The following is a 26180-nucleotide window of genomic DNA, read 5'->3' as shown; positions in this document are numbered from 1 at the left end:
GTATTCCCCTGGGCCTGTGTTGGTGAGTCAGGCATTCTGTCTATGTTGTTGAGTCAGGTATTCCTCTGGGTCTGTGTTATTGAGTCAGGTATTTTGTCTATGTTGTTGAGTCAGGTATTCCCCTGGGCCTATGTTGTTGAGTCAGGTATGCTGTCTATGTTGTTGAGTCAGGTATTACCCTGGGTCTATGTTGATGAGTCAGGTATTACCCTGGGTCTATGTTGTTGAGTCAGGTATTCTGTCTATGTTGTTGAGTCAGGTATTACCCTGGGTCTATGTTGTTGAGTCAGGTATTCCCCTGGGCCTATGTTGTTGAGTCAGGTATTCTGTCTATGTTGTTGAGTCAGGTATTCCCCTGGGCCTATGTTGTTGAGTCAGGTATTCTGTCTGTGTTGTTGAGTCAGGTATTCTGTCTATGTTGTTGAGTCAGGTATTACCCTGGGTCTATGTTGTTGAGTCAGGTATTCCCCTGGGCCTATGTTGTTGAGTCAGGTATTCCCCTGGGCCTATGTTGTTGAATCAGGTATTCTGTCTATGTTGTTGAGTCAGGTATTCCCCCGAGTCTGTGTTGTTGAGTCAGGTATTCCCCTGAGTCTGTGTTGTTGAGTCAGGTATTCTGTCTGTTGTTGAGTCAGGTACTCCCCTGAGTCTGTGTTGTTGAGTCAGGTATTCTCCTGGGCTTGTGTTGTTGAGTCAGGTATTCCCCTTGGTCTGTGTTGTTGAGTCAGGTATTCCCCTGGGTCTGTGTTGTTGAGTCAGGTATTCCCCTGAGTCTGTGTTGTTGAGTCAGGTATTCCCCTGGGTCTGTGTTGTTGAGACAGGTATTCCCCTGGGCCTGTGTTGTTGAGTCAGGTATTCCCCTGGGCCTGTGTTGTTGAGTCAGGTATTCCCCTGGGCCTGTGTTGGTGAGTCAGGCATTCTGTCTATGTTGTTGAGTCAGGTATTCCCCTGGGTCTATGTTGTTGAGTCAGGTATTCCCCTGGGTCTATGTTGTTGAGTCAGGTATTCCCCTGGGCCTGTGTTGGTGAGTCAGGCATTCTGTCTATGTTGTTGAGTCAGGTATTCCTCTGGGTCTGTGTTATTGAGTCAGGTATTTTGTCTATGTTGTTGAGTCAGGTATTCCCCTGGGCCTATGTTGTTGAGTCAGGTATGCTGTCTATGTTGTTGAGTCAGGTATTACCCTGGGTCTATGTTGATGAGTCAGGTATTACCCTGGGTCTATGTTGTTGAGTCAGGTATTCCCCTGGGCCTATGTTGTTGAGTCAGGTATTCTGTCTATGTTGTTGAGTCAGGTATTCCCCTGGGCCTATGTTGTTGAGTCAGGTATTCTGTCTATGTTGTTGAGTCAGGTATTACCCTGGGTCTATGTTGTTGAGTCAGGTATTCCCCTGGGCCTATGTTGTTGAGTCAGGTATTCCCCTGGGCCTATGTTGTTGAGTCAGGTATTCTGTCTATGTTGTTGAGTCAGGTATTCCCCTGGGCCTATGTTGTTGAGTCAGGTATTCCCCTGGGCCTATGTTGTTGAGTCAGGTATTCCCCTGGGCCTATGTTGTTGAGTCAGGTATTCTGTCTATGTTGTTGAGTCAGGTATTCCCCTGGGCCTATGTTGTTGAGTCAGGTATTCTGTCTATGTTGTTGAGTCAGGTATTCTGTCTATGTTGTTGAGTCAGGTATTCTGTCTATGTTGTTGAGTCAGGTATTCTGTCTATGTTGTTGAGTCAGGTATTCTGTCTATGTTGTTGAGTCAGGTATTCCCCCCCTGGGCCTATGTTGTTGTTGTATGGCCCTGAACATTGTGCTTTCTGAAAACAAACTTGAGACGTAGCCCAGCAGATGAGGAGGGCCGACATCTGAGGATACAGTGATTTGAGACGTAGCCCAGCAGATGAGGAGGGCCGACATCTGAGGATACAGTGATTTGAGACGTAGCCCAGCAGATGAGGAGGGCCGACATCGGAGGATACGGTGAATTGAGACGTAGCCCAGCAGATGAGGAGGGCCGACATCGGAGGATACGGTGATTTGAGACGTAGCCCAGCAGATGAGGAGGGCCGACATCGGAGGATACAGTGATTTGAGACGTAGCCCAGCAGATGAGGAGGGCCGACATCGGAGGATACGGTGATTTGAGACGTAGCCCAGCAGATGAGGAGGGCCGACATCGGAGGATACCATGTTCTAGTAACTGAACTACAGAGGACCATGTTCTAGTAACTGAACTACAGAGGACCATGTTCTACTAACTGAACTACAGAGAACCATGTTCTACTAATTGAACAACAGAGGACCATGTTCTACTAACTGAACTACAGAGGACCATGTTCTACTAACTGAACTACAGAGAACCATGTTCTACTAACTGAACTACAGAGAACCATGTTCTACTAACTGAACTACAGAGGACCATGTTCTAGTAACTGAACTACAGAGGACCATGTTCTACTAACTGAACTACAGAGAACCATGTTCTACTAACTGAACTACAGAGGACCATGTTCCATGTTCTATTAACTGAACTACAGAAAACCATGTTCTACTAACTGAACTACAGAGAACCATGTTCTACTAACTGAACTACAGAGGACCATGTTCTACTATTTGAACTACAGAGGACCATGTTCTACTAACTGAACTATAGAGGACCATGTTCTACTAACTGAACTACAGAGGACCATGTTCTACTATTTGAACTACAGAGGACCATGTTCTACTAACTGAACTACAGAGAACCATGTTCTACTAACTGAACTACAGAGAACCATGTTCTACTAACTGAACTACAGAGGACCATGTTCTACTAACTGAACTACAGAGAACCATGTTGTACTAACTGAACTACAGTGAACCATGTTCTACTAACTGAACTACAGAGGACCATGTTCTATTAACTGAACTACAGAGAACCATGTTCTACTAACTGAACTACAGAGAACCATGTTCTACTAACTGAGCTACAGAGGACCATGTTCTACTAACTGAACTACAGAGAACCATGTTCTACTAACTGAACTACAGTGAACCATGTTCTACTAACTGAACTACAGATGACCATGTTCTACTAACTGAACTACAGAGAACCATGTTCTACTAACTGAACTACAGAGAACCATGTTCTACTAACTGAACTACAGAGGATCATGTTCTACTAACTTAACTACAGAGAACCATGTTCTACTAACTGAACTACAGAGGATCATGTTCTACTAACTTAACTACAGAGAACCATGTTCTACTAACTGAACTACAGAGAACCATGTTCTACTAACTGAACTACAGTGAACCATGTTCTACTAACTGAACTACAGAGGATCATGTTCTACTCACTGAACTACAGATGACCATGTTCTACTAATTGAACTACAGAGAACCATACAGTTAATATTATACAATACAGTAGATAAACACACAGTTCCTGATCTGTGACATGTGTGTCTGTTGTAGACACAGTCCAGGAGGATAACTCACATCTCTGCTGAGCAGAAGAGACGTTTCAACATCAAGCTAGGCTTTGATAGTCTGCCGAGTCTCGTTACCACGATGAGCTCTCAGCCAAGTATAAAGGTAAGCATTCTTGACATTTTTTTCCCAACACGATTAAGTTGAGACACTTGTTACCTAACTCCGTAAAAACAAAAATACACTTGCGTCGGGCTGGGGGTTTCGCATCTCATTAAGAGTTCCTGAGTGGCCCAGCGGTCTAAGGTACTGCATCTCAGTGCAAGAGGCGTCACTACAGACCCTGGTTGGAATCCAGGCTGTATCACATTAGGCCGTGATTGGGAGTCCCATCGGGCGGCGCAAAATTGGCCCAGCATTGTCCGGGTTTGGACGGGGGAGGCCATCATTGTAAATAAAAATGTGTTCTTAACTGACTTGCCTAGTTAAATTTAAAAAATACATTTAAGGAAGGGTCAAGGGAGAGGTTTAGGAATTAATTCTGAGCGGTTACGTTAAAGGTTAAAGTTTGGGAAAGGCTTAAAATAGGGTTAAAGGTTGGGATAGGATTAAAGGTTGGGATAGGTTTTTTAATTTTTTTATTTTACCTTTCTTTAACCAGGCAAGTCAGTTAAGAACAAATTCTTATTTTCAATGACGGTCTAGGAACAGTGGGTTAACTGCCTGTTCAGGGGCAGAACGACAGATTTAGGGTTAGGGTTAGGGTAACCTAACCCTAACCCTAACCTTGTCAGCTCGGGGATTTGAACTTGCAACCTTTCGGGTACTAGTCCAATGCTCTAACTACTAGGGATAGAGTTAAATGTTCAAGGTTGGGATATGGCTAAAGTTTGGGATAGGGTTAAAGGTTAGGATAGGGTTAAGGGTTAAAGTTTGGGATAGGGATTTAAGGGTTAAAGTTTGGGATAGGGTTAAAGGTTAGGATAGGGTTAAGGGTTAAAGTTTGGGATAGGGTTAAAGGTTAGGATAGGGTTAAGGGTTAAAGTTTGGGATAGGGTTAAAGGTTAGGATAGGGTTTAAGGGTTAAATGTTGGGTAAGGGTTAAAGGATGGGAAAGGTTAAGGGTTAAAGGATGGGAAAGGTTAAGGGTTAAAGGATGGGAAAGGTTAAGGGTTAAAGGATGGGAAAGGTTAATGGTTAAAGGATGGGAAAGTGTTAACAGTTAAAACAGAAAAACTGCCTAGCACTGGGATTGAACACGTAAACGTTGTCGCCAGAGCGTGGCTCTTCCATCCATCCACCATCCCCTTCCACAACGCTCTAGAAAACCGCCAGCCCACGTGGCTCTTCCATCCATCCACCATCCCCTTCCACAACGCTCTAGAAAACCGCCAGTCCACGTGGCTCTTCCACCCATCAACCATCCCCTTCCACAACGCTCTAGAAAACCGCCAGCCCACGTGGCTCTTCCATCCATCCACCATCCCCTTCCACAACGCTCTAGAAAACCCGCCAGCCCACGTGGCTCTTCCATCCATCCACCATCCCCTTCCACAACGCTCTAGAAAACCGCCAGCCCACGTGGCTCTTCCATCCATCCACCATCCCCTTCCACAACGCTCTAGAAAACCGCCAGCCCACGTGGCTCTTCCACCCATCAACCATCCCCTTCCACAACGCTCTAGAAAACCGCCAGCCCACGTGGCTCTTCCATCCATCCACCATCCTCTTCCACAACGCTCTAGAAAACCCGCCAGCCCACGTGGCTCTTCCACCCATCAACCATCCCCTTCCACAACGCTCTAGAAAACCCGCCAGCCCACGTGGCTCTTCCATCCATCCACCATCCCCTTCCACAACGCTCTAGAAAACCGCCAGTCCACGTGGCTCTTCCATCCATCCACCATCCCCTTCCACAACGCTCTAGAAAACCGCCAGCCCACGTGGCTCTTCCATCCATCCACCATCCCCTTCCACAACGCTCTAGAAAACCGCCAGCCCACGTGGCTCTTCCATCCATCCACTTCCAGGGCAGCTAAATTAACTCAAGCCAAGGACAAATCGCCTTAAACCTACAGTTTTATATAGAGCTATAGCTGAATGGAATGTTTTACCAATCCATATTTCTCAGGCAAAAAGTCAATCCACCTTCAAGAAAAAAATAAAAGAACATCTAATCAAATCAAATCAAATTTATTTATATAGCCCTTCGTACATCAGCTGATATCTCAAAGTGCTGTACAGAAACCCAGCCTAAAACCCCAAACAGCAAACAATGCAGGTGTAAAAGCACGGTGGCTAGGAAAAACTCCCTAGAAAGGCCAAAACCTAGGAAGAAACCTAGAGAGGAACCGGGCTATGTGGGGTGGCCAGTCCTCTTCTGGCTGTGCCGGGTAGAGATTATAACAGAACATGACCAAGATGTTCAAATGTTCATAAATGACCAGCATGGTTGAATAATAGTAAGGCAGAACAGTTGAAACTGGAGCAGGAGCATGGCCAGGTGGACTGGGGACAGCAAGGAGTCCTCATGTCAGGTAGTCCTGGGACATGGTCCTAGGGCTCAGGTCCTCCGAGAGAGAGAAAGAAAGAGAGAAGGAGAGAATTAGAGAACGCACACTTAGATTCACACAGGACACCGAATAGGACAGGAGAAGTACTCCAGATATAACAAACTGACCCTAGCCCCCGACACATAAACTACTGCAGCATAAATACTGGAGGCTGAGACAGGAGGGGTCAGGAGACACTGTGGCCCCATCCGAGGACACCCCGGACAGGGCCAAACAGGAAGGATATAACCCCACCCACTTTGCCAAAGCACAGCCCCCACACCACTAGAGGGATATCTTCAACCACCAACTTACCATCCTGAGACAAGGCCGAGTATAGCCCACAAAGATCTCCGCCACGGTACAACCCAAGGGGGGTGCGCCAACCAGACAGGCTGACCACAACAGTGAATCAACCCACCCACATCTAATGTGACAGACCATATGACTGGACAGGAAACAGAAAGAACATCGAATGTGATAGACCATATGACTGGACAGGAAACAGAAAGAACATCTAATGTGATAGACCATATGACTGGACAGGAAATAGAAAGAACATCTAATGTGACAGACCATATGACTGGACAGGAAATAGAAAGAACATCTAATGTAATAGACCATATGACTGGACAGGAAATAGAAAGAACATCTAATGTGATAGACCATATGACTGGACAGGAAACAGAAAGAACATCTAATGTGATAGACCATATGACTGGACAGGAAATAGAAAGAACATCTAATGTGACAGACCATATGACTGGACAGGAAACAGAAAGAACATCGAATGTGATAGACCATATGACTGGACAGGAAACAGAAAGAACATCTAATGTGATAGACCATATGACTGGACAGGAAATAGAAAGAACATCTAATGTGATAGACCATATGACTGGACAGGAAATAGAAAGAACATCTAATGTGACAGATCATATGACTGGACAGGAAATAGAAAGAACATCTAATGTGATAGACCATATGACTGGACAGGAAATAGAAAGAACATCTAATGTGACAGATCATATGACTGGACAGGAAATAGAAAGAACATCTAATGTGATAGACCATATGACTGGACAGGAAACAGAAAGAACATCGAATGTGATAGACCATATGACTGGACAGGAAACAGAAAGAACATCTAATGTGATAGACCATATGACTGGACAGGAAATAGAAAGAACATCTAATGTGATAGACCATATGACTGGACAGGAAATAGAAAGAACATCTAATGTGACAGATCATATGACTGGACAGGAAATAGAAAGAACATCTAATGTGATAGACCATATGACTGGACAGGAAATAGAAAGAACATCTAATGTGACAGATCATATGACTGGACAGGAAATAGAAAGAACATCTAATGTGATAGACCATATGACTGGACAGGAAATAGAAAGAACATCTAATGTGATAGACCATATGACTGGACAGGAAATAGAAAGAACATCTAATGTGACAGATCATATGACTGGACAGGAAATAGAAAGAACATCTAATGTGACAGACCATATGACTGGACAGGAAACAGAAAGAACATCTAATGTGACAGACCATATGACTGGACAAGAAATAGAAAGAACATCTAATGTGACAGACCATATGACTGGACAGGAAATAGAAAGAACATCTAATGTGACAGACCATATGACTGGACAGGAAATAGAAAGAACATCTAATGTGATAGACCATATGACTGGACAGGAAATAGAAAGAACATCTAATGTGATAGACCATATGACTGGACAGGAAATAGAAAGAACATCTAATGTGACAGACCATATGACTGGACAGGAAATAGAAAGAACATCTAATGTGATAGACCATATGACTGGACAGGAAATAGAAAGAACATCTAATGTGATAGACCATATGACTGGACAGGAAATAGAAAGAACATTTAATGTGACAGACCATATGACTGGACAGGAAATAGAAAGAACATCTAATGTGATAGACCATATGACTGGACAGGAAATAGAAAGAACATCTAATGTGATAGACCATATGACTGGACAGGAAATAGAAAGAACATCTAATGTGATAGACCATATGACTGGACAGGAAATAGAAAGAACATTTAATGTGACAGACCATATGACTGGACAGGAAACAGAAAGAACATCGAATGTGACAGACCATATGACTGGACAGGAAATAGAAAGAACATCTAATTAACTGGTGACAGACCATATAACTGGACAGGAAACAGAAAGAACATCTAATGTAATAGACCATATGACTGGACAGGAAATAGAAAGAACATCTAATGTGATAGACCATATGACTGGACAGGAAATAGAAAGAACATCTAATGTGACAGACCATATGACTGGACAGGAAATAGAAAGAACATCTAATGTGATAGACCATATGACTGGACAGGAAATAGAAAGAACATTTAATGTGACAGATCATATGATTGGACAGGAAATAGAAAGAACATCTAATGTGATAGACCATATGACTGGACAGGAAACAGAAAGAACATCTAATGTGATAGACCATATGACTGGACAGGAAACAGAAAGAACATCGAATGTGATAGACCATATGACTGGACAGGAAACAGAAAGAACATCGAATGTGATAGACCATATGACTGGACAGGAAACAGAAAGAACATCTAATGTGACAGACCATATGACTGGACAGGAAATAGAAAGAACATCTAATGTGATAGACCATATGACTGGACAGGAAATAGAAAGTATCAACTGAATGTTACATGTGTTTCCTGACAGGTATTTTAATTATCTGTATTGTCTACTTGTTTTTGAAGTCTTGATTGTGGTGGTTTGTAATGTCTTGTTAATTTGTTGTTGGACCCTAAGACGATTAGCTAGCATTACGGAGTTAGCTAATGGGGATCCTAATAAAAAAATGACAAATTCCACAACGCCCCCTAGCAAGCCGCCAGCCCACTTTGAGGTAACGGCGCTTACCGTTGCCCCTAGTAGTGGCCGGTTTGAAGGCAATTCTAGACGTTCTTGGGACCCGGATGGACGTCTAACTTTGACTTGAAACTAAAGAGATCTCCCTGAGGCACTGAGGCATTGAGTGCACAAGGCCCAGTGTTGTAGAGGATTGGGAGCTGCACTGAGCTGCAACACTTCTGGTAATAACAGGTGTGGCATTGAAACACAGTCACAGTGTGTAACTTTATTTCTCTGTATTTCATCTACATGATCTACTGTCTTGTCTCTGTGTCCCTGATCAGCAAGGCCACGACGCTACATAAGACAACAGAGTACATCGGTCAGATTCAGCAGGAGAGAGCTCAGCTGCACGAGGAGGCCAGATTCTGCTCCTTTAACTCTGCCATCGAGTAAGAAATGCACTAAACATACTGTACATAACATACGTGTGTGTGTGTCACAGGAGGTTGATGGCACCTTAATTGGGGAGGACAGGCTTGTGGTCATGTCTGCAGCGGAATGGGTGGAATGGTTTTTCCATGTGTTTGATACCTTTCCGGGTGGTTATTATGAGCCGTCCTCCCTTCAGCAGCTTCCTGTGTCGTGTGTATGTGATCATAACAAGCCTCTCCCTTAATGCAGTGTGTTCCAGCTGCAGCTGTCCGTCACCTGCCAACGCTTTGACCACATGAGGGAGAAGTTCAGAGAGTACGTCCGGGCACGGACTCTACAGAACTGATGGTTCTGGATTGTATTCCTCTCCACTCTCCCTGGCCACAGGAACCTTTAGGATAAAAGTTCAGTGTTAGATCTGGGCCTGTATTCACAACAACAACAACAACAACAATGTCTCAGTGTAGGAATGCTGACATAGGGAAGGATCTGCTTTTTAGATATTCATAAATAAGATGAAATGGATCCTCATTACAAATGCTAAGATGCCTTTTTACATATGGCTCCTGGAGTGGCTCACAGAGGAAAAGACAAGTCACACAATATGGTTATGTAAATATCATGTATTGTGCTTTGCATTGTGTGTCCTGTACTGTATCTATGTGTGTGTGTGTGTGTGTGTGTGTGTGTGTGTGTGTGTGTGTGTGTGTGTGTGTGTGTGTGTGTGTGTGTGTGTGTGTGTGTGTGTGTGTGTGTGTGTGTGTGTGTGTGTGTGTGTGTGTGTGTGTGTGTGTGTGTTGTCGTAGATAATAAAACATAAATCAGAATGGTTCTTTCCTAAACACTAGCTCAGTTCAGCATCATCGTAGAGCCCCTGTTTGAGTCCTATAAGAGGATGGTGTCCACAGCCAGTGTAGAGGATCTGTGTCGTACCACTCTGTCCTGGCTGGACCAGTACTGTTCCCTACCTGCCCTCAGACCCAGTGAGTTCAACTTCACCAGCTTCAATGACTATCAGTTAATCATGTAGTCTGTCTGTCTGTCTGTCTGTCTGTCTGTCTGTCTGTCTGTCTGTCTGTCTGTCTGTCTGTCTGTCTGTCTGTCTGTCTGCAGGGCTCAGTCTGTCTGTCTGTCTGTCTGTCTGTCTGTCTGTCTGTCTGTCTGTCTGTCTGTCTGTCTCTGTCTGTCTGTCTGTCTGTCTGTCTGCAGGGCTCAGTCTGTCTGTCTGTCTGTCTGTCTGTCTGTCTGTCTGTCTGTCTGTCTGTCTGTCTGTGTCTGTCTGTCTGTCTGTCTGTCTGTCTGTCTGTCTGTCTGTCTGTCTGTCTGTCTGTCTGTCTGTCTGTCTGTCTGTCTGTCTGTCTGTCTGTCTGTCAGGGCTCAGTCTGTCTGTCTGTCTGTCTGTCTGTCTGTCTGTCTGTCTGTCTGTCTGTCTGTCTGTCTGTCTCTGTCTGTCTGTCTGTCTGTCTGTCTGTCTGTCTGTCTGTCTGTCTGTCTGTCTGTGTCTGTCTGTCTGTCTGTCTGTCTGTCTGTCTGTCTGTCTCTGTCTGTCTGTCTGTCTGTCTGTCTGTCTGTCTGTCTGTCTGTCTGTCTGTCTGTCTCTGTCTGTCTCTGTCTGTGTCTGTCTGTCTGTCTGTCTGTCTGTCTGTCTGTCTGTCTCTTTTCTCTCTTTTCTCGCTCCTCATCTCCCTCTTACCTGATTCTCTCTCCCTCCCTCTGTTTCTGTCCTCAGTGGTCCTTAGCTCACTCTGTCTCCTCAGCACATCCACGTCCATCCTGACAGACCCCAGTCTGGTCCCAGATGAGGCCACCCATGCAGTCACCCAGGCTCAGTGCCTCCCCCACCCTACCCGTCCCCAGGACCATTCCCCCTCCACGTGGCCCGTCAACACCCCTTCCACATGGCTCATCAACAGGGAAAACACACAGCCTATAGGACCCTATGGAACAATTTGATACCCTGTAACACACAGCCTATAGGACCCTATGGAACAATTTGATACCCTGTAACACACAGCCTATAGGATCCTATGGAACAATTTCAATAGATGGAAAACCAAGCCGTGCCAAAGGATCACAGAGCTGAACCTACTTCTAAGCACACATACAGTAGGCACTAGTAATGAGCGATTTACCAAAATGTCTGCCATTGTTCAGGTTTTAAAACAACATCAGTTCAATTATTTGAATTCCATTTCGTTTAGTTCTTGTTCTTCTCCTCTGAGTGTAATGCTCAGTTTCTCTAGAGATAAATCAGATCAAGCCTGAAACTGTGCGATGTAGTAGACACACATAGATACAGTACAGGATTCTACATGGTTTAGTGCAGAAAACGTGGTTATTATCTACAATGACCCTAAACCATCGCACGTCTGCTTGTCCGGTTTGTGTTGGGCGGACACAGACAAGGAGAGAATAGACAGGAGAACGATGGAGAGGGATAGAAAGAAATTGCTTCGCTAAGTATCTCTACCTGAAAATACACGATCTAAGAAATTGATAGTTGGTATAAAGTATTTTCCTTTACTTTAAAGAACAACTTGTACTGTCACGCACAGATTCACAGACTAGCGGCAAATAAACGTGAACAAAATAGAATCAGGAAATGATTGCCCACTCTCCAAATACTATGCAATGCAGATCCAGCCTTCATCCCGCTTTGATAAACTTGTTTCGCCTCGTTGTGTGAATCTGGGTAGGCGATAGGCTATTTTGTTTTAAATGGGCTCCCGAGTGGTGCAGCGGTCAGTGCATAGAGGCGTCACTGCAGTTCCTGGTTCGAATCCAGGCTGTATAACATCGGGCCGTGATTGGGAGCCCCGTAAGGCGGCGCACAATTGTCCCAGTGTTGTCCGGGTTTGGCCTGGGTAGGCCGTCAATGTAAATAAGAAGTTAACTAGTCTGTTATAAATAACTTGGTATCCCTCACTCCTGAATAAGGGAATTGTTGGACGGTCAACAGCGGTGAGTGTTTCTGTATTTCTGACAACGTGTGACGCTGAGGGGAGCAGCTGGCAAGCAATTTCCCAAACATTAGAAGTGCCGGTAAGGTGTCCGAATAGCTTTGACCCAAATCAAGCATTGATAGTCCTACTTCAGATAATGGACTTTTACGGATTGTTTTTTATAGCACTGAAATCATTTTTTAAATGACCATTTCTGTGCTCCGTTGTCCCAATAAAATGAATCCGATTATATGTAGGCAGAGCCAACTGAACGGGTCGCTTCTCAATCCACGTAGGCTACTATAACTGTGAATTAAATACTCATTTATGTGTATTTAACTTGTCTGTACTATCTTTACATAGTGTCTTGAATGCAAATAGCCATATGTTTCCTACAGACCAAGGACAGAGTGGGTTTTTACATGCACACTAATTATTCGATATGAATCTGATTATGCCTGAATACTCAACGGCCACGCTAGATGGCGCATTCCGAACGTTAACGCCAAATATCACCCTTCCAGGCTTTTGTTGACTATTTGTTTTATCAGACAGACAGCATCCTTTGCATTGTTCATGGATGCAACGTTCCCTCCCGTCGGTAGAGGTTGCTGTGCAGTATGATGGCGAGGAGCGCTGTGTTTTTACTGCACTGCTTTGCTGCTGTTTAGTGCGCTGTCCACTTCAGCACCAGGCAGGAGAAAAGTCAGCTCGAGATTGGGAATCCAGGACCACGGACAAATCCTTCATAGGAGGACGGCACCCCTCAGCGTCACACGTTGTCGAAATACAGAAACACTCACCGCTGTCGGCCGTCCAACAATTCCTTTGTTCAGGAGTGAGGGATACGAATAAGGTAAGAAACATCACATCACCTCGTGCTTATTCATAGAAGAGGAATTAAGTTGACAAGCTCGCGACAGCAGGGCTGTTCGCTCATCAGTAACGAATGAACGGTAGCTCAAACCCCGTTAGCATACTCAGGCTGGATGAAATGAACAGATTCACTTTGCAGTTATATTTTACTATTGCTTCTGTGTAAACACGACAGTCTGTTTTGTTAGCGTAAATTGTGCGTTCCAGTGCAAACAAATACCGCTATTGTTGTTAACCACACAGGTCGTGGCGCCGCAGATGTCCCTGTTTTTTTGTACTATTCGATTTTCGGAGCTCTGTTGCCTGCTACTTCTTTCATTCGTAGGTTCGTGCTTTTCAATGTTTACCGTAACTGTCTGTGGTTGTTTCATAATCATTTTAGCCTCCAATATGAGCCGCGCTGATATGAGTTTGGGGATGACATGGTTCCTTGGATATGTTTGGAGGATATGTGTTTATAACGTGCTACTATCATTCATTTTACCTGATAGTGAATCAAATGGATCAGTATGGTTGATAATGATCCTACTATTCATGACTACCTTCCCTGAGCCATTATTGAAATCATACGCAATTTTACATTTCATACTATCATATGATGAATCCTGACTGAGTGGGATGAATGTCCTTGTTTTCCCCGAAATAAATGATAACGGTACAGTAAACAGAATGAAATTGACCGGCATCCTTGAATACAGGAATCCACTTCCGTTCAGTAGACTACTCTCAACTCAATGGGTAAATGGCTTCCATTTCCCCATGGCCCAGATGTTATTTACACTGGTTTAGTAGTGGTTCTGACATAGTTGTGCATGGAGGTAGACACATTTAAAAAAATAAGGAAATATAGCATACACAGGCAGAGAGTCTGTGTCATCCTAATCATTATTTCTGGAAACAACTTTACCATGTTTTTTTGACTGAGGAACTGGTTGTACTGAAGACGTTGGTTGTCATACTGTAATTGCTTGTCATACTCTGAATTGGTTGCCATACTGTAAATTGGTTGTCATATGGTGTAACAGTTGGTTGTCATAATGTAAATTGGTTGTCATGCTGTAAATTGGTTGTCATGCTGTAAATTGGTTGTCATACTGTAAATTGGTTGTCATGCTGTAAATTGGTTGCCATACTGTAAATTGGTTGTCATACTGTAAATTGGTTGCCATACTGTAAATTGGTTGTCATACTGTAAATTGGTTGTCATGCTGTAAATTGGTTGTCATACTGTAAATTGGTTGTCATGCTGTAAATTGATTGTCATGCTGTAAATTGGTTGCCATACTGTAAATTGGTTGTCATACTGTAAATTGGTTGCCATACTGTAAATTGGTTGTCATACTGTAAATTGGTCCTCATACTGTAAATTGGCTGTCATACTGTAAATTGGGTGTCATGCTGTAAATTGGTTGTCATACTGTAAATTGGTTGTCATGCTGTAAATTGGTTGCCATACTGTAAATTGGCTGTCATACTGTAAATTGGTTGCCATGCTGTAAATTGGTTGTCATACTGTAAATTGGTTGTCATACTGTAAATTGGTTGCCATACTGTAAATTGGTTGCCATACTGTAAACTGGTTGCCATACTGTAAATTGGTTGCCATACTGTAAATTGGTTGTCATACTGTAAATTGGTTGCCATACTGTAAACTGGTTGCCATACTGTAAATTGGTTGCCATACTGTAAATTGGTTGCCATACTGTAAATTGGCTGTCATACTGTAAATTGGTTGTCATACTGTAAATTGGTTGCCATACTGTAAATTGGTTGCCATACTGTAAATTGGTTGCCATACTGTAAATTGGTTGCCATACTGTAAATTGGTTGTCATACTGTAAATTGGTTTGCCATACTGTAAATTGGCTGTCATACTGTAAATTGGTTGTCATACTGTAAATTGGTTGTCATACAGTAAACTGGTTGCCATACTGTAAATTGGTTGCCATACTGTAAATTGGTTGCCATACTGTAAATTGGTTGCCATACTGTAAATTGGTTGCCATACTGTAAATTGGTTGTCATACTGTAAATTGGTTGCCATACTGTAAATTGGTTGCCATACTGTAAATTGGTTGTCATACTGTAAATTGGTTGCCATACTGTAAATTGGTTGTCATACTGTAAATTGGTTGTCATACTGTAAATTGGTTGTCATGCTGTAAATTGGTTGTCATACTGTAAATTGGTTGTCATGCTGTAAATTGGTTGTCATGCTGTAAATTGGTTGCCATACTGTAAATTGGTTGCCATACTGTAAACTGGTTGCCATACTGTAAATTGGTTGCCATACTGTAAATTGGTTGTCATACCGTAAATTGGTTTCCATACTGTAAATTGGTTGCCATACTGTAAATTGGTTGCCATACTGTAAATTGGCTGTCATACTGTAAGTTGGCTGTCATACTGTAAATTGGTTGTCATACTGTAAATTGGTTTGCCATACTGTAAATTGGCTGTCATACTGTAAATTGGCTGTCATACTGTAAATTGGTTGTCATACTGTAAATTGGTTGTCATACAGTAAACTGGTTGCCATACTGTAAATTGGTTGCCATACTGTAAATTGGTTGCCATAGTGTAAATTGGTTGTCATACTGTAAATTGGTTGCCATACTGTAAATTGGTTGTCATACTGTAAATTGGTTGCCATACTGTAAATTGGCTGTCATACTGTAAATTGGTTGCCATACTGTAAATTGGTTGCCATACTGTAAATTGGCTGTCATACTGTAAATTGGCTGCCATACTGTAAATTGGTTGCCATACTGTAAATTGGTTGCCATACTGTAAATTGGCTGTCATACTGTAAATTGGTTGCCATACTGTAAATTGGTTGCCATACTGTAAATTGGCTGTCATACTGTAAATTGGTTGCCATACTGTAAATTGGTTGCCATACTGTAAATTGGTTGCCATACGCTGTAACAGTTGGTTGTTGTGTTCGGCGTGTCCTGATAAGTGTCGTCCAATGTTACTGTGAGTGTTCAAAATCAAATGACATTTTATTTGTCACATGTTACAGTAATCCACTAATTCAAAAGGCACTCGCACGTCTGAGCAATCTTTTCTTGCAGGTGCATGACTAACAGTTGAACAAGATGAAGGAATAAAGGAAACGGCACACTGCTCTTGATAGTATCACTGATATCTAATCAGCTTTACGTATCGACCCCACGGCCTTCGTCAGAGCTCTGACGATACGTAAGCGTATTAGATATCAGTGATACTATCAAGAGCAGTTCCCTTTTTCCTTCACATGTTACCGTGAAATGCATTTCTTGCCCTTTTAAATGCCCTTAACTAACAATGCTGTTTTAATAAAAAATAAAAAATAAATAAATATAAAACATAATTAAGGAGCAACAAAAAAATAACAGTAGCGAGTCAAGTCTGGTAGAGAGTCAATGTGGAGGCTACAACAGAGTCAATGTGCAGGGGTACAGGTTAGTATTGAGGTTATATACAGGGGGTTCTGGTAGAGAGTCAATGTGCAGGGGTACAGGTTAGTATTGAGGTTATATACAGGGGGTTCTGGTAGAGAGTCAATGTGCAGGGGTACAGGTTAGTATTGAGGTTATATACAGGGGGTTCTGGTAGAGAGTCAATGTGCAGGGGTACAGGTTAGTATTGAGGTTATATACAGGGGTTCTGGTAGAGAGTCAATGTGCAGGGGTACAGGTTAGTATTGAGGTTATATACAGGGGGTTCTGGTAGAGAGTCAATGTGCAGGGGTACAGGTTAGTATTGAGGTTATATACAGGGGGTTCTGGTAGAGAATCAATGTGCAGGGGTACAGGTTAGTATTGAGGTTATATACAGGGGGTTCTGGTAGAGTCAATGTGCAGGGGTACAGGTTAGTATTGAGGTTATATACAGGGGTTCTGGTAGAGAGTCAATGTGCAGGGGTACAGGTTAGTATTGAGGTTATATACAGGGGTTCTGGTAGAGAGTCAATGTGCAGGGGAACAGGTTAGTATTGAGGCTACAACAGGGGTTCTGCAGAGAGTCAATGTGCAGGGGTACAGGTTAGTATTGAGGTTATATACAGGGGTTCTGGTAGAGAGTCAATGTGCAGGGGTACAGGTTAGTATTGAGGTTATATACAGGGGTTCTGGTAGAGAGTCAATGTGCAGGGGTACAGGTTAGTATTGAGGTTATATACAGGGGGTTCTGGTAGAGAGTCAATGTGCAGGGGTACAGATTAGTATTGAGGTTATATACAGGGGGTTCTGGTAGAGAGTCAATGTGCAGGGGTACAGGTTAGTATTGAGGTTATATACAGGGGGTTCTGGTAGAGAGTCAATGTGCAGGGGTACAGGTTAGTATTGAGGTTATATACAGGGGTTCTGGTAGAGAGTCAATGTGCAGGGGTACAGGTTAGTATTGAGGTTATATACAGGGGGTTCTGGTAGAGAGTCAATGTGCAGGGGAACAGGTTAGTATTGAGGCTACAACAGGGGTTCTGGTAGAGAGTCAATGTGCAGGGGTACAGGTTAGTATTGAGGTTATATACAGGGGGTTCTGGTAGAGAGTCAATGTGCAGGGGTACAGGTTAGTATTGAGGTTATATACAGGGGTTCTGGTAGAGAGTCAATGTGCAGGGGTACAGGTTAGTATTGAGGTTATATACAGGGGTTCTGGTAGAGAGTCAATGTGCAGGGGTACAGGTTAGTATTGAGGTTATATACAGGGGGTTCTGGTAGAGAGTCAATGTGCAGGGGTACAGATTAGTATTGAGGTTATATACAGGGGTTCTGGTAGAGAGTCAATGTGCAGGGGTACAGGTTAGTATTGAGGTTATATACAGGGGTTCTGGTAGAGAGTCAATGTGCAGGGGTACAGGTTAGTATTGAGGTTATATACAGGGGTTCTGGTAGAGAGTCAATGTGCAGGGGTACAGGTTAGTATTGAGGCTACAACAGGGGTTCTGGTAGAGAGTCAATGTGCAGGGGTACAGGTTAGTATTGAGGCTACAACAGGGGTTCTGGAAGAGTCAATGTGCAGGGTACAGGTTAGTATTGAGGTTATATACAGGGGGTTCTGGTAGAGAGTCAATGTGCAGGGGTACAGGTTAGTATTGAGGTTATATACAGGGGGTTCTGGTAGAGAGTCAATGTGCAGGGGTACAGGTTAGTATTGAGGCTACAACAGGGGGTTCTGGTAGAGTCAATGTGCAGGGGTACAGGTTAGTATTGAGGTTATATACAGGGGGTTCTGGTAGAGAGTCAATGTGCAGGGGTACAGGTTAGTATTGAGGTTATATACAGGGGGTTCTGGTAGAGAGTCAATGTGCAGGGGTACAGGTTAGTATTGAGGTTATATACAGGGGGTTCTGGTAGAGAGTCAATGTGCAGGGGTACAGGTTAGTATTGAGGTTATATACAGGGGGTTCTGGTAGAGAGTCAATGTGCAGGGGTACAGGTTAGTATTGAGGTTATATACAGGGGGTTCTGGTAGAGAGTCAATGTGCAGGGGTACAGGTTAGTATTGAGGTTATATACAGGGGGTTCTGGTAGAGAGTCAATGTGCAGGGGTACAGGTTAGTATTGAGGTTATATACAGGGGTTCTGGTAGAGAGTCAATGTGCAGGGTTTAGCCACCCTTTACAGCCAGCTAGTCAGTCAGCTAGTCAACCAGCTAGTCAGTCAGCTAGTCAACCAGCTAGTCAGCCAGCTAGTCTGTTAGCTAGTCAGGCAGCTTGTCAGTCAGCTTGCCAGTCAGCTAGTCAGTCAGCTTGTCAGTCAGCTAGTCAGCCAGCTAGTCAGTCAGCTAGTCAGCCAGCTAGTCAGTCAGCTAGTCAGCCAGCTAGTCAGTCAACTAGTCAGCCAGCTAGTCAACCAGCTAGTCAGCCAGCTCGTCAGTCAGCTAGTCAGTCAGCTAGTCAGCCAGCTAGTCAGTCAGCCAGTCAACCAGCTAGTCAGCCAGCTAGTCAGTCAGCTAGTCAGTCAGCTAGTCAGCCACTTAGTCAGTCAGCTAGTCAGTCAGCTCGTCAGTCAGCTCGTCAGTCAGCTAGTCAGTCAGCTAGTCAGTCAGCTAGTCAGTCAGCCAGTCAGCCAGCTAGTCAGTCAGCTAGTCAGTCAGCTAGTCAGCCAGCTAGTCAGTCAGCTAGTCAGCCAGCTAGTCAGTCAGCCAGTCATCCAGCTAGTCGGCCAGCTAGTCAGTCAGCCAGCCAGTCAGTCAGCTCGTCAGTCAGCTAGTCAACCAGCTAGTCAGTCAGCTAGTCAACCAGCAAGTCAACCAGCTAGTCAGTCAGCTAGACAGTCAGCTAGTCAGTCAGCCAGTCAGTCAGCCAGTCAGTCAGCTAGTCAGTCAGCTAGTCAGTCAGCTAGTCAATCAGCTAGTCAGCCACTTAGTCAGTCTGCTAGTCAGTCAGCAAGTCAGAGCTAGTCAGTCAGCTAGTCAGTCAGCAAGTCAGCCAGCTAGTCAGTCAGCCAGTCATCCAGCTAGTAGGCCAGCTAGTCAGTCAGCCAGCTAGTCAGTCAGCTAGTCAGTCAGCTAGTCAGCCAGCTAGACAGTCAGCTAGTCAGTCAGCTAGTCAGTCAGCTAGTCAGTCAGCTAGACAGTCAGCTAGTCAGTCAGCCAGTCAGTCAGCCAGTCAGTCAGCTCGTCAGTCAGCTAGTCAGTCAGCTAGGCAATCAGCTAGTCAGCCACTTAGTCAGTCTGCTAGTCAGTCAGCAAGTCAGAGCTAGTCAGTCAGCTAGTCAGTCAGCAAGTCAGCCAGCTAGTCAGTCAGCCAGTCATCCAGCTAGTAGGCCAGCTAGACAGTCAGCCAGCTAGTCAGTCAGCCAGTCAGCCAGCTAGTCAGTCAGCTAGTCAGTCAGCTAGTCAGCCAGCTAGACAGTCAGCTAGACAGTCAGCTAGTCAGTCAGCTAGTCAGTCAGCCAGTCAGTCAGCTAGTCAGTCAGCTAGTCAGTCAGCCAGTCAGTCAGCTAGTCAGTCAGCCAGTCAGTCAGCTAGTCAGTCAGCTAGTCAGTCAGCTAGTCAGTCAGCTAGTCAGTCAGCTAGTCAGCCAGCTAGACAGTCAGCTAGACAGTCAGCTAGTCAGCCAGCTAGACAGTCAGCTAGACAGTCAGCTAGTCAGTCTGCTAGTCAGTCAGCCAGTCAGCCAGCTAGTCAGTCAGCTAGTCAGTCAGCTAGTCAGCCAGCTAGACAGTCAGCTAGACAGTCAGCTAGTCAGTCAGCTAGACAGTCAGCTAGTCAGCCAGCTAGTCAGTCAGCTAGACAGTCAGCTAGTCAGTCAGCTAGTCAGTCAGCAAGTCAGTCAGCTAGTCAGCCAGCTAGTCAGTCAGCTAGTCAGTCAGCTAGTCAGTCAGCCAGTCCAGTCCAGACTTTGAGAGTCCAGAATAATAGTCTGATAGAGGGTTAAATCAGTGTGTATTAATATGAAGCTAGCTGCTAGCAGAACACAAGGTGACTAAGAAAGAAACATGGTTGGAGTCTGTAGTCTGGACAATAGAGACCTACTGTCTGGCCAACAGTAATCCCTAGTCACCTAGCTGGTCACTGACCAACTACTCTAAGCACAAGTCTCTCCTGTACTCTATATCTTTCTGCTTCTCTCTTTCTCTCTCCATTTTAAACCATCTGTCTGCTACATCTCTCTGTCTGTCTGCTACATCTCTCTGTCTGACCTGCTACATATCTCTGTCTGTCTGCTACATATCCCTGTCTGTCTGCTACATATCTCTGTCTGACCTGCTACATATCTCTGTCTGTCTGCTACATATCTCTGTCTGTCTGCTACATCTCTCTGTCTGACCTGCTACATATCTCTGTCTGTCTGCTACATCCAGGAAGTCTCTTTCAGAAGAGGGCGGTACTGTGACCGTCACATGTTGTGGGATCCAGGAAGTCTTTCAGAAGAGGGCGGTACTGTGACCGTCACATGTTGTGGGATCCAGGAAGTCTCTTTCAGAAGAGGGCGGTACTGTGACCGTCACATGTTGTGGGATCCAGGAAGTCTCTTTCAGAAGAGGGCGGTACTGTGACCGTCACATGTTGTGGGATCCAGGAAGTCTTTCAGATCTGGGCTTTATTTACTAGTTCTAATGGTGCAAAGGATTTCAATCTGTATTGTATAGCATTTTCAGTAGACAGACGAATGTTGTTAGCACCTTCCAGTCTTCCAGTTGGGTTAATTAATATGTAATATTACAGAAAGACAAGCCCCCAGTCTCCCTGTCTGTCAGCCCCATACTGTACACCCAGGGACTTCACACAGTGCTGGAGGCCAAATTAAAATGCCTCTGTTCCCATCCATTTTTCAACCTATCACCCCCAAGCACACACACACACACACACACACACCCACACACATGCACGTGTGTGAGTGAGTGAGAGAGAGAAAAAAAAGAGAGAGAGAGCGAGGAGAAAGAGAGAGGAGAGAAGAGAGAGAGTTGATGTCATCTGGCTCACGTATCTGTGTGTATCTGTGTGTATCTGTGTGTATCTGTGTGTATCTGTGTGTATCTGTGTGTAGGCCTACTGTCTGTCTGGAGTAGCTCAGTCCTGGACCTAATGGACTGTTCCTCATAGATGGGAGAATGTATACTTCCCTTGCATTCAAGAATCCCTCTGCCTAAAACAAATCAAAATAAATAGTGAGTTCCTCAAGGGTTCTATGGAAAGGGCTATGCAACCATAATGACTCATAGAACCCAGTGAGCTCAACAATGGTTCTTTACAGTTCACAAACTTCTTTTTTCTTCTTCTCTCTTTTAGTGATAATTCAAATGTAAGGGAGGCGGCTCATTTGAATATTTTGGGGTTGAGCTCTTTTTGTGCAACTTTGAGTGAGAATGTCATTCCAGTTGATCTAATGTGTTGCGTTATGCCTTTACATTTTCTATCAGACTACGGCCAGTGTCGGGGGACTTGTGAAAGACTCACATGTCAATTGAGAACAGTTGACTAAATTAGTCAGTGGTTCTCAATTCTCTCCTCAGGGGGATCCCCAGCTGCTCCAGAGGTAGCATCCCCTTGATTCAACTTGTCGATGAGAACAATAATTAAAACCTATGACATTTTAACAGCGTACTGTAATATGGCTGACCAGAATGAAAAATAACCTGCGTGGTTCTCCAGGAGGATGTACAAAGAACCTTTCAGATTGTGAAACATTCTCCATAAAGGTTCTATAAAGAACCATAATAAAGTGTTCTATATCGCCAGATAGTGGAACCTTTTTTTAATGGTTCTTTATAGAAACATTCTCCATACAGGTTCTATAAAGAACCATAATAAAGTGTTCTATATTGCCAGATAGTGGAACCCTTTTTTTAATGGTTCTTTATAGAAACATTCTCCATACAGGTTCTATAAAGAACCATAATAAAGTGTTCTATATCGCCAGATAGTGGAACCCTTTTTTAATGGTTCTTTATAGAAACATTCTCCATACAGGTTCTATAAAGAACCATAATAACGTGTTCTATATCGCCAGATAGTGGAACCCTTTTTTATTGGTTCTTTATAGAAACATTCTCCATACAGGTTCTATAAAGAACCATAATAAAGTGTTCTATATCGCCAGATAGTGGAACCCTTTTTAATGGTTCTTTATAGAAACATTCTCCATACAGGTTCTATAAAGAACCATAATAAAGTGTTCTATATCGCCAGATAGTGGAACCCTTTTTTAATGGTTCTTTATAGAAACATTCTCCATACAGGTTCTATAAAGAACCATAATAAAGTGTTCTATATCGCCAGATAGTGGAACCCTTTTTAATGGTTCTTTATAGAAACATTCTCCATACAGGTTCTATAAAGAACCATAATAAAGTGTTCTATATCGCCAGATAGTGGAACCCTTTTTTAATGGTTCTTTATAGAAACATTCTCCATACAGGTTCTATAAAGAACCATAATAAAGTGTTCTATATCGCCAGATAGTGGAACCCTTTTTTAATGGTTCTTTATAGAAACATTCTCCATAAAGGTTCTATAAAGAACCATAAAAAAAAGTGTGGTTTTAATGTTTTTGTTTTTATAGCACCATTTAAAACCTCATGGACATGTTTTTATACAGTATAGTACCATTTAAAACCTTATGGACATGTTTTTATACAGTATAGTACCAAAAAAGGTTCTGCTACCGTTACCAGCCTAAGAAACCCTATCTGGTACTGTTTAGAAGAGTTATGTGTGTGTGTGTGTACATTCGTTGCCCTGTAGCCTGTACTGTACTGAAGAGGGCCTGTGAATCCAGACCCATGGGTCATTAAATTACTCACTACTGAACTGGTACTTTAAGGTAAAGTGGATGCTACTGAAGAGGGCCTGTGAACCCAGACCCATGGGTCATTATATTACTCACTACTGAACTGGTACTTTAAGGTAAAGTGGATGCTACTGAAGAGGGCCTGTGAACCCAGACCCATGGGTCATTATATTACTCACTACTGAACTGGTACTTTAAGGTAAAGTGGATGCTACTGAAGAGGGCCTGTGAACCCAGACCCATGGGTCATTATATTACTCACTACTGAACTGGTACTTTAAGGTAAAGTGGATGCTACTGAAGAGGGCCTGTGAACCCAGACCCATGGGTCATTATATTACTCACTACTGAACTGGTACTTTAAGATAAAGCCACGTTTGCTGCTGTTCTCTTCACTTAATTTTCTAAAACTGACATCTGTTTGTATTGGTTGTTGTCAGGTTTATGTTGTGATTTTTCAGATTGGTCTTGAGTAGTGTGTCGTCGGTGTGTGTGTGTTTATCCTCGTGGGGTTCAGAAGTCCTTAGGGTAAGGGTTACCGTTATGGTTAGGAGTAAAGGTTTGGTTTTGTGTTAGGGAAAATAGGATTTTGAATGGGAATAAACAAACACTTTTACAGGGCTAACAGGCGTCTCTACACCGTGTTCACTTCAATAATACAGTCTCACCTGATTCTCTCAACGAAAACATCTGCATGGCACCATATACATTTTTGTTCTGGTCAAAGTAGTGTGTGTGTGTGTGTGTGTGTGTGTGTGTGTGTGTGTGTGTGTGTGTGTGTGTATGTGTGAGTGTGTGTATGTGTGTGTGTGCTCTAGAGAGAGAGAGAGAGAGAGAGAGAGAGAGAGAGAGAGAGAGAGAGAGAGAGAGAGAGAGAGAGAGAGAGAGAGAGAGAGAGAGAGAGAGAGAGAGAGAGAGAGAGAGAGAGAGAGAGAGAGAGAGAGAGAGAGAGAGAGAGAGAGAGAGAGAGAGAGAGAGAGAGAGAGAGAGAGAGAGAGAGAGAGAGAGAGAGAGAGAGAGAGAGAGAGAGAGGAGCTGTTCCATTTCAATTCAATTTCATGACGACTTTTCAACCCTGGCAAACCCTTCTCCACTTTTCCTCCCTCCTTAATCCTTCACCTCCCTCCTTAATCCTTCTCCTCCCTCCTTAATCCTTCCCCTCCCTCCTTCCCCACTGCGGAACACTTTGTCAACCACTGAAAGGATGGTTCCCTCAGAGAGTCTCTGTACAATAGAGGAGAGGAGTGTCTGGTTTCAGAGCTCACAAAGTAAAGAACAAATGATGGCTCTCCTCTCCTGGCTTGGGTTACAGGGTTAATTCTGCATGGTTACATTGTTAATTCTGCATGGTTACAGGGTTAATTCTGCATGGTTACAGGGTTAATTCTGCATGGTTACAGGGTTAATTCTGCATGGTTACAGGGTTAATTCTGCGTGGTTACATGGTTAATTCTGCGTGGTTACAGGGTTAATTCTGCATGGTTACAGGGTTAATTCTGTGTGGTTACAGGGTTAATTCTGCATGGTTACAGGGTTAATTCTGCATGGTTACAGGGTTAATTCTGTGTGGTTACAAGGGTTAATTCTGCGTGGTTACAGGGTTCATTTTGCATGGTTACAGAAGGGGGGGGTATGTGTGTGCAACAAGAGCTCATAGTTTCCCTTCAAAATTTGACGTCTTATGGATGAACATCTACTTTTACATGAATTCTGTTTTTGGTTAATTCTGCCTGTGTGTGGGAGGATGGAGAAGCTGACAGAAGTATGGTGACGTACAGGATGTGAACAGCTGCTGCTAAACTCAACAACCCAACACACACACACACATACACACGTACCCTGCTCTATTCACACACTGAATGTCTGGAGTACCTGTTAGACATTACACTCTCATCAACTCCTTCAAACACGCCATGTGACTTAGAAAGAAAATGGCAACACTTTCTCTACGCGCCATGGCAAAATGTGTCGATTAGCTGGAAATGAACTTTAAATCTATTGTTTTTCTCTTCTCTGTCACGAGTTGGGGTGGGTATACAGACGCACGAGCCCTTGCGGCCCCTCGTGATGAGCTTTTGTTTTTTTGGTGGCCCCCACCCCCATCAAAGTTGCCCGTCATAAACAGCTCTACTGTATAAGTAATGGCCATTAATGATTCAGCTGTGTATATGTCTCGGCTCTATCCAAGAGAAGATGCATCTTTTTTTGCAAAGACTTCACAATGTGATGCATAGCAATGATACCATGTTGGAGGCAGAGAAACAGACAGAGAAACAGACAGAGAAACAGACAGAGAAACAGACAGAGAAACAGACAGAGAAACAGACAGAGAAACAGACAGAGAAACAGACAGAGAAACAGACAGAGAAACAGACAGAGAAACAGACAGAGAAACAGACAGAGAAACAGACAGAGAAACAACCAGAGAAACAACCAGAGAAACAGAAAGAGAAACAGGCAGAGAAACAGACAGAGAAACAGGCAGAGAAACAGGCAGAGAAACAGGCAGAGAAACAGACAGAGAAACAGACAGAGAAACAGACAGAGAAACAGACAGAGAAACAGACAGAGAAACAGACAGAGAAACAGACAGAGAAACAGACAGAGAAACAACCAGAGAAACAGACAGAGAAACAGACAGAGAAACAGACAGAGAAACAGACAGAGAAACAGACAGAGAAACAGGCAGAGAAACAGACAGAGAAACAGACAGAGAAACAGACAGAGAAACAGGCAGAGAAACAGACAGAGAAACAGGCAGAGAAACAGGCAGAGAAACAGACAGAGAAACAGACAGAGAAACAGACAGAGAAACAGGCAGAGAAACAGGCAGAGAAACAGGCAGAGAAACAGACAGAGAAACAGG

General features: G+C 43.7%; 1 protein-coding gene and 1 long non-coding RNA gene across 6 annotated transcripts in view; both read left to right on the top strand.

Annotated features, from left to right (window-relative positions):
• The first annotated feature begins 386 nt into the window (after window positions 1-386).
• The window catches only part of LOC127933051 (serine/arginine repetitive matrix protein 3-like), a 208999-nt gene continuing 183205 nt past the window's right edge, over window positions 387-26180 (top strand). For 2 of the 4 annotated variants that reach the window (XR_008147048.1, XM_052529350.1), the window contains exons 1-2: window positions 1631-2121; window positions 3442-3561. Coding sequence is in view for 3 of the 4 variants with exons in the window: in XM_052529350.1 (XP_052385310.1) it covers window positions 3538-3561 (24 nt within the window). In the remaining variant the exon portion in view is untranslated. Of the gene's footprint in view, window positions 1236-1323; window positions 2122-3441; window positions 3562-26180 lie in introns of those variants that run through there. The other 2 variants (XM_052529352.1, XM_052529351.1) reach the window with 2 other exon arrangements.
• On the top strand, window positions 17315-18616 carry LOC127933053 (uncharacterized). 2 transcript variants are annotated; one of them, XR_008147051.1, is made up of 3 exons: window positions 17315-17422; window positions 18116-18221; window positions 18278-18616. It is a non-coding gene; the product is annotated as an uncharacterized LOC127933053 (long non-coding RNA). The 2 variants fall into 2 exon arrangements; XR_008147050.1 differs by lacking the exon at window positions 17315-17422 and adding an exon at window positions 17549-17655.

The sequence above is a fragment of the Oncorhynchus keta genome, chromosome 11 (genome assembly GCF_023373465.1).
Source record: "Oncorhynchus keta strain PuntledgeMale-10-30-2019 chromosome 11, Oket_V2, whole genome shotgun sequence".
NCBI lineage: Eukaryota > Metazoa > Chordata > Actinopteri > Salmoniformes > Salmonidae > Oncorhynchus > Oncorhynchus keta.
This window is presented reverse-complemented; position numbering and strand designations above follow the sequence as displayed.